The sequence below is a fragment of the Bos indicus x Bos taurus genome, chromosome 23 (genome assembly GCF_003369695.1).
Source record: "Bos indicus x Bos taurus breed Angus x Brahman F1 hybrid chromosome 23, Bos_hybrid_MaternalHap_v2.0, whole genome shotgun sequence".
Classification (NCBI taxonomy): domain Eukaryota; kingdom Metazoa; phylum Chordata; class Mammalia; order Artiodactyla; family Bovidae; genus Bos; species Bos indicus x Bos taurus.
Genome location: NC_040098.1, coordinates 30,361,439 through 30,376,551, shown reverse-complemented (window position 1 = coordinate 30,376,551; position 15,113 = coordinate 30,361,439). Strand labels below are relative to the sequence as shown.

Below are 15,113 nucleotides of genomic sequence, written 5' to 3'. Positions count from 1 at the left end.
AGTAATTAAAGAAAATTACATTGTAATCATGAATTACAATGAAGCTGAAACTCCAATACTCTGGTCACCTGATGCGAAGACCTGACTCATTTGAAAAGACCCTGATGCTGGGAAAGACTGAAGGTGGGAGGAGAAGGGGATGACAGAGGATGAGATGGTTGGATGGCATCACCGACTCAATGGACATCAGTTTGGGTAAATTCCGGGAGTTGGTGATGGACAGGGAGGCCTGGCATGCTGCAGTCCATGGGTTTGCAAAGAGTTGGACAGGACAGAGGAACTGAACTGAACAGAATCACGAATTAACAGAAAACAAACAATGGTTCATCTAAGGAGTTTGGGAACCACTATTTTCAGAGATTTTTGGAAGTCATTGGCCAAACTGTCAAGGATTACTGTTAAATGTTATTTAAAATGGAGGCAGGTTGAAAAAGCATCTCAAGAATATCTTTTCCTTATTTGTGACTTATTTTTTCACTCAACTTATGGTCATGGAAAATGTTGATTTATAGAATTTCCCCCTTTTTTGTTTTGTTTTCCTACTCTATTTCAACAAACTGTAATGCAATGTAATATGATGTAACACAGGAGAAATATTAAGAATAAATAAAATTAGTTTTCTTTCCCTTGTACTCATGTTCAGTCACAACTCTTTGCTACTCCACGGACTGTAGGCCACCAGGCTCCTCTGTCCATGGGATTTTCCAGGCAAGAACACTGGAGTGGATTTCCGTTCCTCCTCCTTCTTCCCCTTACTTGGCAACTTTATACTAAGTAAAAGCAATGAGGCCATAATTTCTGAGATGTTTCTGCAGCTAATAGTAAAGACGCAGTATGTTTCTTGGTGTCTCAGTATCTAGGAGTGGCTCTTGGCCCAATGATAAGGTGTCAGCATTTATAACTCTTCAGATAGACACACGGGGCCTCCCAGCTGGTTCAGTGGGTGAACACCCTGGCTGCAATGCAGGAGATGCCAGAGACGTGGGTTCAATTCCTGGGTCAGGAAGATGCCCCCAGAGGAGGGCACGGCAACCCACTCCAGTATTGTCACCTGGAAAATCCCATAGACAGAGAAGTCTGGTGGCCTACAGTCCATGGAGTTGCAAAGAGTCATACACAACTGAAGTGACTGAGCATAGATATACACATAGGCAAGACTATGAAAGTTATTTTGAACTGTTGGATTGACCATTCAAACCTCCTGCTTTTACTTTTGCATACCCAAATAACTTGGTTCTGATTTCATGCTTGTACTACTTCTATCTTCCTGCTCAGTCTTCTTTAACCCATCAATTCAGGTCTTTAGATGAGAGAAGGCATTTGTGGATAAAGTATATTCCAACTTGAACTATCTCAGACTAGCTTTTCGGTCAGTTGTAATTTGTTCTATAATCCAGTCCTAATGGACGTTATGAACTACAGAAGAACAATAGAGCTCTGATTTTATATTGCTGCATAAGAGACAAGAGGAACTAAAGAGGCTCTTGAAGAAAGTGAAAGAAGAGAGTGAAAAAGTTGGCTCAAAACTCAACATTCCAAAAACTAAGATCATGGCATCTAGTCCCCCTACTGCATGGCAAATAGATGGGGAAACAATGGAAACCGTGAGACACTTTATTTTGGGGAACTCCAAAATCACTGCAGATGGTGACTGCACCCATACAATTAAAAGACCTTTGCTCCTGGGAAGATCAGCTATGACCAACCTAGATAGCATATTAAACAGCAGGGACATTATTCTGCCAACAAAGGTCTGTCTAGTCAAAGCTATGGTTTTTCCAGTAGTCATGTATGGATGGGAGAGTTGGACCATAAAGAAAACTGAGTGCCAAAGAATTGATACTTTTGAACTGTGGTGTTGGAGAAGACTCTTGAGAGTCCCTTGGACTGCAAGGAGATCCAACCAGTCAGTCCTAAAGGAAATCAGTCCTGAATATTCACTGAAAGGACTGATGCTAAAGCTGAAGCTCCAATACTTTGGCCACCTGATACAAAGAACTGACTCATTGGAAAAGACCCTGATGCTGAGAAAGATTGAAGGCAGGAGGAGAAGGGGCTAACAGAGGATGAGATGGTTGGATGACATCACTGATTCAGTGGATATGAGTTTGAGTAGGCTCTGGGAGTTGGTGATGGACAGGGAAGACTGGCATGTTGCAGTCCATGGGATAGCAAAGATTCAGACATGACCTAGCAACTGAACTGACTGATAACACAATAGTACTCAAAATTTTACTGATTTAAAACCACTTTTTAAAAGAAAAAAAAAAACACTTTTTTCATTAAATTGCATTATTCCATGGGCCAGAAAACAGAAAGATTTGACTCTGCTAAAGAAAGTCTGGGTCCTCTTGGTTAAGTTAACTTGAACAGTTGTTCATGGAATAACTAGGACCTGATAAAATTTTTCCCTGTGTTTCTCTCTCCAGTTTCTCTTTGTAACAGTTGGACATAGAATGCCTGGGAACTGATAAAATCTTTCCCTTTTTTTTCTCTCCTCCTCCACTTTCTCCTTGTGACTACCCTGTACTTCCTCAGCAGGGATAATGCAGGGACTTGGAGGGCCAACAGACTAAGGCAAAAGCTGTTAGTCATTGAAAGAAAAACCCCATAGCCAGAATTAACATCATTTCTATGATATTCTCTTAGTTTAAGAAGTTACAGACCAACCTCATATTTCTTCATAGAGAGAGAAAATAAATCCTACCTTTCAAGGGAAAGAGTGTCAAAGAATTGTGGCCATCAGTCCCATCTCTAACTGTTGCAGAAACCAGTACTTGAGAAACCAAGCACCACACTCGGAGAGTTGGAGAACTCAGGTTTATTTCACTGGTGGGCCCAGAGGAGTTACCTCTCCAAGCTCTGAGCCCCAAACAAAGCGGTTACAGAGTTTTTTATACACAACAGTGGGTTTGCAGGGGCTAAAGCAATTGCAAAGAGCAGGACAAGGGTGAGTGAGATAAACTCCTGTTCCTAGTATTGTGAGTCCCCACTTTCTGAGACCTATGTGATCTAGACTGCAAGGAGCAAGCTGGGTTACAGAGGCAGAAGGAGAAGAAAGTTATGTAAAATTTAAATTTTCCTCTTCATAACTACAAATAGCTTTCATAGTCCTCATATACAAAGTACACTTACTCCCTCTCCTAGTTCTAAAATGTATAACATTACAACATCAGTTCAAAGTCCAGGTCTTTTCATCAAATCAAGGTACAAATGGGGCTTCTTGTGTAGATCCTTCAAGTATGATTTCCCGTAGTCTGAAGAACTTAGAATAAAGAGTCAAATTATCTGCCCATCACAGACTCAACAAATAATGATACAATAGATATAGAATGACCAAAACAGAAAACTTTTATTGTAAAAGGGGAAAATGGGAGGCACATAACTGTAACAGGACTTCTCTGGGGGCTCAGATGGTAAAGCGTCTGCCTACAATGTGGGAGACCTGGGTTCGATCCCTGGGTCAGGAAGATTCCCTGGAGAAGGAAATGGCAACCAACTCCAGTACTCTTGCCTAGAAAATCCCATGGATGGAGGAGCTTGGTGCAGGCTACTGTCCATGGGGTCGCAAAGAGTGGGGCACAACTGAGCGACTTCACTTTAACAGCAACATAGCAGTAGTAAACTCCAAGAGGGGGCATTTTTCTAAATTTGCCCCTAAAGCCCAATATTATGAAATTGAAAATGATGACACCGATGAAATTCTTTTTAAAAATATTTTCAGATCAGATCAGATCAGTCGCTCAGTCGTGTCCAACTCTTCGCAACCCCATGAATCGCAGCACGCCAGGCCTCCCTGTCCATCACCAACTCCCGGAGTTCACTCAGACTCACGTCCATCGAGTAGGTGATGCCATCCAGCCATCTCATCCTCTGTCATACCCTTCTCCTCGTGCCCCCAATCCCTCCCAGCATCAGAGTCTTTTCCAATGAGTCAACTCTTCGCATGAGGTGGCCAAAGACCTGGAGTTTCAGCTTTAGCATCATTCCTTCCAAAGAAATCCCAGGGCTGATCTCCTTCAGAAAGGACTGGTTGGATCTCCTTGCAGTCCAAGGGACTGTCAAGAGTCTTCTCCAATACCACAGTTCAAAAGCATCAATTCTTCGGCGCTCAGCCTTCTTCACAGTCCAACTCTCACATCCATACATGACCACAGGAAAAACCATAGCCTTGACTAGACGAACCTTTGTTGGCAAAGAAATGTCTCTGCTTTCGAATATGCTATCTAGGTTGGTCATAACTTTCCTTCCAAGGAGTAAGCATCTTTTAATTTCATGGCTGCAGTCACCATCTGTAGTGATTTTGGAGCCCAGAAAAATAAAGTCTGACACTGTTTCCACTGTTTCCCCATCTATTTCCCATTAGGGCCTTACAATTATTATTAAGATATACTCAATTAGACAAATGCCATATTCACAAAGCTCTTTAATACAAGCTTTTCTCTGAGTTGAGCTGAGGGTCAGAGGACTTTGGAACAATATTGTTAAGATTTCTAGGAACATTTTTGTCTGGTTGAAAGTCTATAAGTCATGTCCTTAAGATTCTTAGAGAGGGTCTAGGAGACCTGACCTTAAGTCTTTTAGAATCTAATCTAGGTTTCCTCTTTATTTTTCTGAGGTCCCAACAAAGGATCTTACAGCCACATCCTTGAGATATCTAACCAAAGCCCACATTTTACTCCCAGCACCAGAATTTGATCTTTGCCTCAACATCATTTTTACTTTGATAACCCTCTACCATATAGAGTATCTAGGACTTACATACAGTTAAACTTTTGAGTCTGAACTGTCTGGCTTCTTTAAATTTCCTGTAAATTCTGCTTGAAAGCTGAGTGGTTTGGTTTTTAGCTCATCTCATTCCTTATGTATTTTATAATAGTCAACTAAAAGAAATTGCTTGGAACTTTCACAATTCTTCCTGGTAGTCTCCTCAGCAAGATATATGGGCTCAGGGTGACGACAGCATCATGGCTGTATGGCTCCCTTTGCTGCTCCCCTTCCATCTAAAACCAGTAAAACATCCATAACTCAACAAAGTTGCCTCTGCCCAACACCCCACGATGCCAGAGAATTCCAAATATCTGTTCATATAAGTGTTAGGACTAGAACATATAGAAAAGGCACAACCAGGAGCAGAGGACGGGTAGGGATTATAATTCCCAACCTCCAGGGACAGCAGCTGAACCTGTGGTCCCAGAAAACAGAGTATCTTCAGGGGAGGCAGCACATGACTCCAATCTCTGAGCCTCAGCAGTCCCCATGGCCACAGGCAACCAAGTGGCAGAGACAGTGAGGCCTGGGACCCCATCCTGCTAGTTGTGGAGACACTCCAACTCCAGGCAGCTTCCACCCACAGCAGCAATGCCTATGAACCCAACAACCCCGGGCAACATGGGGACCCTCCCAACCCTAGCCCTCCAGCCACCTCCACCCTTTTGCTGTGGTGGCCGGAGCCTGCAACACAGGAGGCCCTGGGTACAGTGGATGTGCTGGCCATTCCAGTGCCCTAGGTGGCAATGCCAGTGACACCGGGCTGGGCAAGGCACTAACAACCCCGAAGGCAGGAGTACTGGATGACACCTTGACAGAGGTGCTAGGAGCAAAGTGCCAATTCTCAAGTGTAACCAGAGGTAGCTCGGGTAAGGGAAACCAAAAACTTATGCAGCAGTGCGACCACTAGGAACCAAAGATAAGACCTCTCCTTTCTAACTTTTGAGTCCGCAGAATCAAATAAAAAATAAAAAGTTTTACCTACAGAAGAAAGTGAAAGTTGCGCAGTCATGTATGCAGTAGTGCCACCTACAAGGAACCAAAGGAAAGCCCTCTAATTTCTAACTTGTTGAATCTTCAGAATCAAGTTTAAAAATAAAAAGTCTTACCTACAGAAGAAAGTGAAGTTGCACAGTTGTGTCAGAATCTTTAAAGCTGCACAGTCATGCCCAAGTCTTAGCGACTCCCATGGACTATACAGTCGATGGAATTCTCTAGGTTAGAATACTGAAATGGGTAGCCTTTTCCTTCTCCAGGGGATCTTCCCAAGCCAGGGATCAAACCCAGGTCTCACACTTTGCAGGAGGATTCTTTACCATCTGAGCCACAAAGGAAGTCCAGGAATGCTGGAGTGGGTAGTCTATCCCTTCTCCAGAGGATCTTCCCGACCCAGGAATCAACCCAGGGTCTCCTGCATTGCACGCAGATTCTTTACCTACTGAGCTATCAGGGAAGCCCACCTATAGAAGAAAGGTGTTTGCAACTACAAATGCCCTAAAAGGAACAACTCATCAAACACCATTATGGACCACTGTAACACATTACCACAAAAGAAAATGACAGTTCTCTAGAAATCAGACTTAAAGTATAATGTCCCCTAACAGATAAAGAATTTTAAAAATAAAGGTTTTCCACTATTGCATCCCTGCTACTGTAATAGATCTCAGCCAATGTAATTAAATAATAAAATGAATAGGAAATAAAAGAAGAGGAAGGGAAGAGACAAAAACCTTAAATAATGCAGAATATATTATTTTTGACATATAAAAACTGTAAATTTATCCAAAATAAGTTGCAAACTTCCATTCACACAAAAACCTGCGCATGGATGTTCATAGCAGCTTTATAACTGCTGAAATTTAGAAGTAAACAAGATGCCCTTCAACAGGTGAATAGATACTGGTGCATCCTTACACATGCCTGCATGCTCAGTCTCAGTTGTGTCCAACTCTTTGTGACCCCATGGACTGTAGCCCACCAGGCTCCTCTGTCCTTGGAAATTTCCAGGCAAGGATCCTGGAACAGGTTGCCATTTCTTCTTCCAGGGGAACGTCCCAACCCAGAGACTGAATCCACATCTCCTGCCTTTCTTGCACTGGCAGGCAGATTCTTTACTAACTGTGCCACCTGGGAAGCCATATCCATACAATGGATAGGTAAAAAGAAAAAAAAAAAAGCACAGCTATCAAGCCACAAAAAGACATGAAGACATCTTAAAGGCATATTAATAAGTGAAAGAAGATTCCAAGTACATGGCATTCTGGAAAAGGCAAAACTGAAGACAATAAAAAGATCAGTGGTTGCCAGGAGTCTGGGGAGGGAGAGATAAAGAGATCTAACTTGGGATTTTTAGGGCAGGAAAACCATTCTGTGTGACACTGTAACTGTGGATACCTGACATTATGCATTCATCCAAACCATAGAATGCACAACACAAAAAATAAAACACGATGTAAACGGTGGGCTAGAGAAGGAAATGGCAACCCACTCCAGTGTACTTGTCTGGGAAATTCTATGGACAAAGGAGCCTGGCCGGCTACGGTCCATGGGGTCGCAAGAGTCAGACACGACCTCACGAATAAACCACCACCACCACACAGGCTTGGAATGATGTGCCAGTGTTGATTCATTGATTGTAACAAAGGTATTTCTCTGTAGAGATGTTGGTAGTGAGGAGGCTGTGTGGGAAACGAGGAGGGGTTATGTAGGAACTATGTATTTTCTGCTCAATTCTTCTGTGAAACTAAAAGTGCTCTGAAAGTCTGTTCATTTAAAACAGCAACAATAAAATCGATGTATTAAGAAGCAAATTTAAAATGAATTTGAAGCTTAAGTAATGCTGCCTAATAAAAACCAACATATACAAATCAAATATTCAGCTACAACAATAACGATTATATAGAAAAGTTAGTAGGCCATGAAATACAACTAAAAATAGAAATGAATTCACTTTTTAAAAATGAACAAAACTTACAAAAGTTTTTCTATCCAAAGATTTAAATTAAAACTGAATAAAAGTAGCCATATATCACATTTAAATATGAGATAATTAAATACTGTAACAGATATCTTGTACAAAAAAACAAAAACAAAATAAATCCAATAGACTTTAAAGAAAATTCCACAATCAGTGCAAAGGGAATAATGAAGGAGACCACACAATTAATGAATAATGTTCCTACCTAGACCACTCACTCTAGAGTCTGAACAGGTCAGTTCAGTTCAGTCTTTCAGTCATGTCAGACTCTTTGCAACCCCATGGGCTGCAGCATGCCAGGCTTCCTTGTCCATCACCAACTCCTGGAGTTTACTCAACCTCATGTCCATGAGTCAGTGATGCCATCCAACCATCTCATCCTCTTTCGACCCCTTCTCCTCCTGCCTTCAATCTTTCCCAGCAATAGGGTCTTTTCCAGTGAGTCAGTTCTTCGCATCAGGTGGCCAAAGTATCGGAGCTTCAGCTTCAGCATCAGTCCTTACAATGAATATTCAGGACTGATTTCCTTTAGGATGGACTGGTTGGATCTCCTTGCAGTCCAAGGGACTCTCAAGAGTCTTCTCCAACACCACAGTTCATAAGTATCAATTCTTCAGCACTCAGCTTTCTTTATAGTTCAACTCTCACATCCATACATGGCTACTGGAAAAACCATAGCTTTGACTAGACGGACCTTTGTTGGCAGAGTAATGTCTCTGCTTTTGAATATGCTATCTAGGTTGGTCATAACTTTCCTTCCAAGGAAAAAGCGTCTTTTAATTTCATGGCTGCAATCACCATCTGCAGTGATTTTGGAGCCCCCCAAAATTAAATCTCTCACTGTTTCCATTGTTTCCCCATCCATTTGCCATGAAGTGATGGGAACAGATGCCATGATCTTAGTTTTCTGAGTGTTGAGCTTTAAGCCAACTTTTTCACTCTCCTCTTTCACTTTAATCAAGAGGCTCTTCAGCTCTTCTTCACTTTCTGCCATAAGGGTGGTGTCATCTGCATATCTGAGGTTATTGATATTTCTCCTAGCAATCTTGATTCCAGCTTGTCTTTCATCCAGCCAGCATTTCTCATAATGTTCTCTGCATAGAAGTTAAATAAGCACAGTGACAATATACAGCCTTGACATACTCCTATTTGGAATACTTATATTTCCTATTTGGAAACAGTCTGTTGCTCCATGTCCAGTTCTAACTCTTGCTTCCTGACCTGCATACAGATTTGTCAAGAGGCAGGTCAGGTAGTCTGGTATTCCCATCTCTTTCAGAATTTTCCACAGTTTATTGTGGTTCACACAGTCAAAGGGTTTGGCATAGTCAATAAAGCAGAAATAGATGTTTTTCTGGAACTCTCTTGCTTTTTCGATGATCCAACAGATGTTGGCAATTTGATCTCTAGTTCCTCTGCCTTTTCTAAATCCAGCTTGACCATCTGGAAGCTATGGTTCATGTACTGTTGAAGCCTGGCTTGAAGAATTTTGAGTATTAGTTTACTAGTGTGTGAGATGAGTGCAATTCTGCAGGAGTCTGAGCGTTCTTTGGCATTGCCTTTCTTTGGGATTGAAATGAAAACTGACCTTTTCCAGTCTTGTGGCCACTGCTGAGTTTTTCAAATTTGCTGGGATATTGAGTGCAGCATTTTTACAGCATCATCTTTTAGGATTTGAAATAGCTCAACTGGAATTCCATCACCACCACTAGCTTTGTTCATAGTGATGTTTCCTAAGGCCCACTTGATTTCATATTCCAGGATGTCTGGTTCTAGGTGAGTGATCATACCATCATGATTATCTGGGTCATGAAGATCTTTTTTGTATAGTTCTCCTGTGTATTCTTGCCACCTCTTCTTAGTATCTTCTGCTTCTGTTAAGTCCATACCATTTCTGTCCTTTATTGTGCCCATCTTTGCATGAAATGTGCCCTTGGTACCTCTAATTTTCTTGAAGAGCTCTCTAGTCCTTCCCATTCTATCACATGGAAATATTGAATGATAAGCAGGTCAGGCTTATCAAAGGCATGGAGTCACAGCGAAAGTGGCTATTTTGGTTGAGCCACAGAACTTCAACTGGGCCCGTCAGGGCCACAACCAATCCATCCACCATTAAGCCAAATAGACAGGCTATGTCCACCAGCTCCAAGTACCATCTGGGAGTGGCAGAGAGGATAATAATTACTAGTAGGGATTATATCCTTTGACAACCACCCAGAAGCATCCAGCTATCCTGGGAGAGTCAAAGATAAAGAACTGGATCAAGGAACCAGCCATAGAAATAAATACCTCCTGCAGGAAGCCCTTTAGCATTTTTGGCATCGCTTTAAAGATGTAGGGGGGAAAAAAAAGATATGGAGATTATCAAGGAAGGACAGAAATACAAATATATGGACTGAGAACAATATTTTACACAATGAGTATACAATAATTCTTATTGATTTGTATTCTATTCATAGCATATCCTAGAACAAGAAACTATTAATGTGATGAATATGTAATGAGTTTCGGCAAAGCAAGAAAAATAAACTGCAGTAGAAAGATACATAAAGTACATGGCATTCATAACTGTAATTAGAAAACTTTGATAGATGTTAGATCACATACAGGTACTCCTTCAATGAATCAGATTTTTTACCTAAAGGATATAGGAAGAAGTGAAGATACACATTGGAGAGACCAGCCTCATTCTCCCAGAGAGAAATGTGAGCTCAGGGACCCCAAAATTAAAGAAAATATTTTAGTGTTAATACCAACAGTGAAGAATCAGATTTAGAAGAAACAAAAACAATACTACTTCTCCATATTCCTCTTTTTTTTTGTTTTTTCCATAGAACCACAGTAATAAATGAGCAAAATATTTAAAAGGTATTGAAATACAGATATCTTTCTGTATGGATCAATGGGATATCACTGGCCCTCATTCTTTAACTGTCATTGCTCAATTTCCTTCCATTTCATACAGTTTTTGAAGGAAAGTGCCCAAGATAAGAAAGTGCATCCACACCTCTGGTCCCAGGAAATAAAAGGTAATTTAAGAAAACACGAGGTCATTGTGAATTGTCTCAAACTGTTTGTGGTTCTAAAACTAAGAAAGAAACACAGTAAGCAAAGAAAATAGGAACAACAACAAAAATGGAACTCAAGATGACGAATTCCCTGAGGAGAATCCTCTTATATTGCAAGGAAAGAAAGGTAACAGGTTAATTTTTATAATAATCTTCACAAACCCAGGGGACACTCTCTCTTAGGGATGATATGTTTAAAGATCCATGGATCATAAAAACCGGCAGAATTTCAGCAAGAAGAGGTTTTAGAAGATGAAGAGCTTATACTGTAATCCCAATATAAACCATCACATCAAATATTTTTCAAATATTTTTATACCATTTACTTTTCAGGAGTGTCAACCTGATAAGGCTTCTTAACTGTGAATTTGAACACTCAACCAGGTAGGAAAATGAACTAGGAGACAAGCTGGAGAGTTGTCCATATTATCTGTCTTCTTGCCTGTAGTAAATTTATAAGCCGAGGATTTAGACCTGTTTCTTATCTTATAATGAAACTTGTGTTTGTAGATTATGAAGGTTCTTTACTGTCTACAATTTTATTGCCATATCTCTAGATATTCTCAAAAGTAGATATGTAATCTCTACATATTCACTGTGATGCAGTGAAATAAATCATTTAGTACAGAAAGTTTCATTGATATTTTTTTAATGTTAGGAAATGGTTTTTGCTCCAAATGAATTTTTGATACGATTTTGTTTTGTGTAGAGAACCAAAAATAATATCTGGCATGACAATTATATCTTAAGCAGGAGTCACAGAGTTTAACAATTTACAAAATATACTTGGCTATTAAGGAAAATTAATAATAATTATTAATTTCCCTGATGCTGGGAAAGATTGAAGGTGGGAGGAGAAGGGGATGACAGAAGATGAGATAGTTGGATGGCATCACCAACTCAATGGACATGAGTTTGAGTAAACTTTGGGATTTGGTGATGGACAGGAAGGCCTGGCATGCTACAGTCCATGGGGTCGCAAAGAGTTGGATACGACTGAGTAACTGAACTGGACTGATTAAGGAAAATTACTCTGAATCCCTTGAAGCCAGTCTTTCATAAAAGTGTAATAAAAGTTAGATAATTTCTCAAACTTTATCTGGTTATAAAGCCTAGAATCCCACAGGATCCCTAGAAATGTCCCCTAATTCACTTTTCTACTTTAGTCACTTAAAATCTTTTGTCTCTCCTCTCAGGGATTTTCCAAACTTGAGATGATTTCCTGTTTATAGGGAACACTTTAATGTTTGCATCTCTATTCAGATTCTTATAGCTCTTATTATCCTTTCATTGTCTTTTTTTCTGAAGTGAAACCCTTCAGGTGGTTTCCTACTAAGTCAAGAGACAGCAGAGGGGAGTGCTTAAAAGTTTACCCTCTGTTAGAGCTGACTTGGGATGACAAAAAGGAAGTTGCATCAGAATGTAGAAGTTCACAGCCAGATAAGATGCTAGGCTGGCAACATGCTCCGAATCTCTGGGTAAAGGAAAAAATAATGATAAACCTAATGAAGAAAAAAAGTGGTTAGGAAACAGTTCATTACCAACATGTAGCCTTAATATTTATGAAGTTAATGGTCCAAATATTATACAATTTCTGGTGCTGTAAATGGTTAAAATAACAATGCTCTCCCTCAGAATATGGTGTCTAGGTAGGAAAATCCTCAGCAGGAGGCTTTTGGTTCTGATGAAAGTGAAAGTGGCTCAGTCATGTCCGGCTCTTTGAATTCTCCTGGCCAGAATACTGGAGTGGGTAGCTGTTCTCTTCTCCAGGGAATCTTTCCAACCCAGGGATCAAACCCAGGTCTCCCGCATTGCAGGTGGATTCTTTACAGGCTGAGCCACCAGGGAAGCCCACAGGAGATAGCATTTCATTATTGTTTTGTCTTTTAGGTGATGCTGAATCAAACTTCCGTCACTGAATTTTTCCTCCTGGGAGTGACAGACATCCAAGTACTGCAGCCGGTTCTCTTCGTGGTTTTCCTTACAATTTACTTTCTCAATTTGGCTGGAAATGGAGCCATCCTGATAGTTGTCATCTCTGATCCAAGACTTCATTCTCCTATGTATTTTTTCCTGGGCAACCTGTCATGTCTAGATATCTGCTACTCCACGGTGACTCTGCCAAAGATGCTGGAGAACTTCCTCTCTACACACAAAGCAATTTCTTTCTTGGGATGCATAAGCCAGCTTCATTTCTTCCACTTTCTGGGTAGTACAGAGGCCATGCTGGTGCCCGTGATGGCCTTTGACCGCTTTGTGGCTATCTGCAAACCACTTTGTTACACTCTTATCATGAGTCATCAGGTCTGTATCCAGATGGCTGTCACTATCTGGATCATTGGTTTTTTCCATGCCCTGCTGCACTCAGTAATGACCTCTCGCTTAAACTTCTGCGGTTCCAACCACATCCATCACTTCTTCTGTGATGTTAAGCCATTGCTCAAGCTGGCCTGTGGGAACACTGAGCTCAACCAGTGGCTGCTCAATAATGTCACAGGGACTTTTGCCATGGGCTCATTCTTTCTAACCCTTCTCTCCTATTTCTACATTATTATTTATCTGTTCTTCAAGACCCATTCTTGTAGCATGCTCCATAAAGCACTGTCCACGTGCGCCTCTCACTTCATGGTAGTTGTTCTTTTATTTGGTCCTGTTTTTTTCATTTACATCCGTCCTGCCTCGGGTAGCTCCATGGACCAGGAACGGATCGTTGCCATTATGTACAGTGTGGTCACTCCTGTACTAAATCCACTGATCTATACTTTGAGGAACAAGGAAGTGAAGGAGGCATTGAGGAGGATGATCAGAAGGAAACTCTGACTTGAAGAAGTCTATGATATTTTCTGAAGCATAAACAAGCAATAAGACAGTTGAGATGTGAAATATATTGCTTCTCAAATTGTTTATCAAATATATAAATACATATATATATAGATAGATATAAATACATATATATGTGTGTACATGCTAAATCACTTCTGTCAGGTCTGACTCTGTGACCCTTTGGACTGTAGCCCTCCAGGCTCTTCTGTCCATGGGATTTTCCAGGCAAGAATACTGGAGTGGATTGCCATTTCCTCCTCCAGGGGATCTTCCAGACCCACGTCTCTTACACCTCTTGCATTGCCAGGGGGGTTCTTTACCACTAGAGCCACCTGGGAAGCCCATCTATACATGTGGACCTGCAAAAGGCTTGTCTAGTGTTCAACAATGCATTCTTAGGTAATAGAAATGAAATGTGAACAAATGAAACATCAGCCATGGAAGTCTAATGCTGAATTTGTTTTTGAGATACCAGTGATAAAGTAGATTTGCTATATATCTCAACAAACTCTTCTCTGGATTTAGTTACAGAAATTTGCCTCTGTTGCCCATGTAACGTGTACAGTTTTTTAAGCCTGTCTAAATCACCCCTCCAGGTTAGCACATTTTAATGTGAGAAGTAAAATTATTATGCTTTCAGATTTTGAGAATTTTAATCTAGGACATAATTACTCAGAAAATTAAATGTTAACTCACCATTTAACATACTATTTAAGGGGAATTTTTTTAAGAGGTACATCATGATTTCTTGTTATCCAAGCAGGGAGGCAAAATAAATAAAATTATATTGTAATCATGAATGAACAGAAAATAACCAGTAATTTAACTTCAAATGATTTCAATATTTTTAGAACTCAATGGTCAAATTCTCAGTTACTATGAAGTGTTATTAATAATGGAGGCAGCTTGAAAAGACATCTCAAGAATATCTTCTATCTTATTTATGGTTTAGTTATTTTTCTCAACTTCTGGTCATGGAAAATGTTGATTTACAGAATTTTTTCTAATCTTTTGTTTTTCTTTTACATTCTACCCTTATTTCAACAAACTGTAAAGCAGTGTGACATGATGTAATATAAGAGAAATATTAAGAATAAATAAATTATTATATTCTTTCACTTCTCTGTTCTTAGTCTTATACTTAGTGGCTTTAACTGGTAACATTTTCATTATCACTGCAACTTCCATGGATGGCAGTCTCTGTTTACCTGTATATTTCTTCCTGAAACATCTCTCCTTCCTGGACCTATGTTATATTTCTGTGACTGGACCAAGGTTCATCTGCAACTTGACTCTGCACAGTAGCAATATTCCCCTCTGGGAATGCATTTGCAGTGTTGTGCTTTCACTCTTTGTGGCTCTGCTGAGATGGCCATGCTCACAGTGATGCCTTATGATTGCTGTGTGGCCGTCTGTCTGCCTTCCTCTGCGCTCTGAAAGCATCATGAACGTCAACATCTGTACTCAAGAAATCT

The 15,113-nt window shown here is 40.4% G+C and overlaps 1 protein-coding gene across 1 annotated transcript; it reads left to right on the top strand.

Annotated features, from left to right (window-relative positions):
* Window positions 1-12,708: 12,708 nt before the first annotated feature.
* LOC113881167 (olfactory receptor 12D2-like) lies at window positions 12,709-13,635 on the top strand. The gene has a single exon (XM_027523983.1). The coding sequence runs from the start codon at window positions 12,709-12,711 to the stop codon at window positions 13,633-13,635; it is 927 nt and encodes a 308-aa protein (XP_027379784.1).
* Window positions 13,636-15,113: the final 1,478 nt, after the last annotated feature.

Bases quoted from the DNA above. Each gene is read 5' to 3' on its own strand.
- LOC113881167 (XM_027523983.1), top strand. From the start codon at position 12,709: ATGCTGAATCAAACTTCCGTCACTGAATTTTTCCTCCTGGGAGTGACA.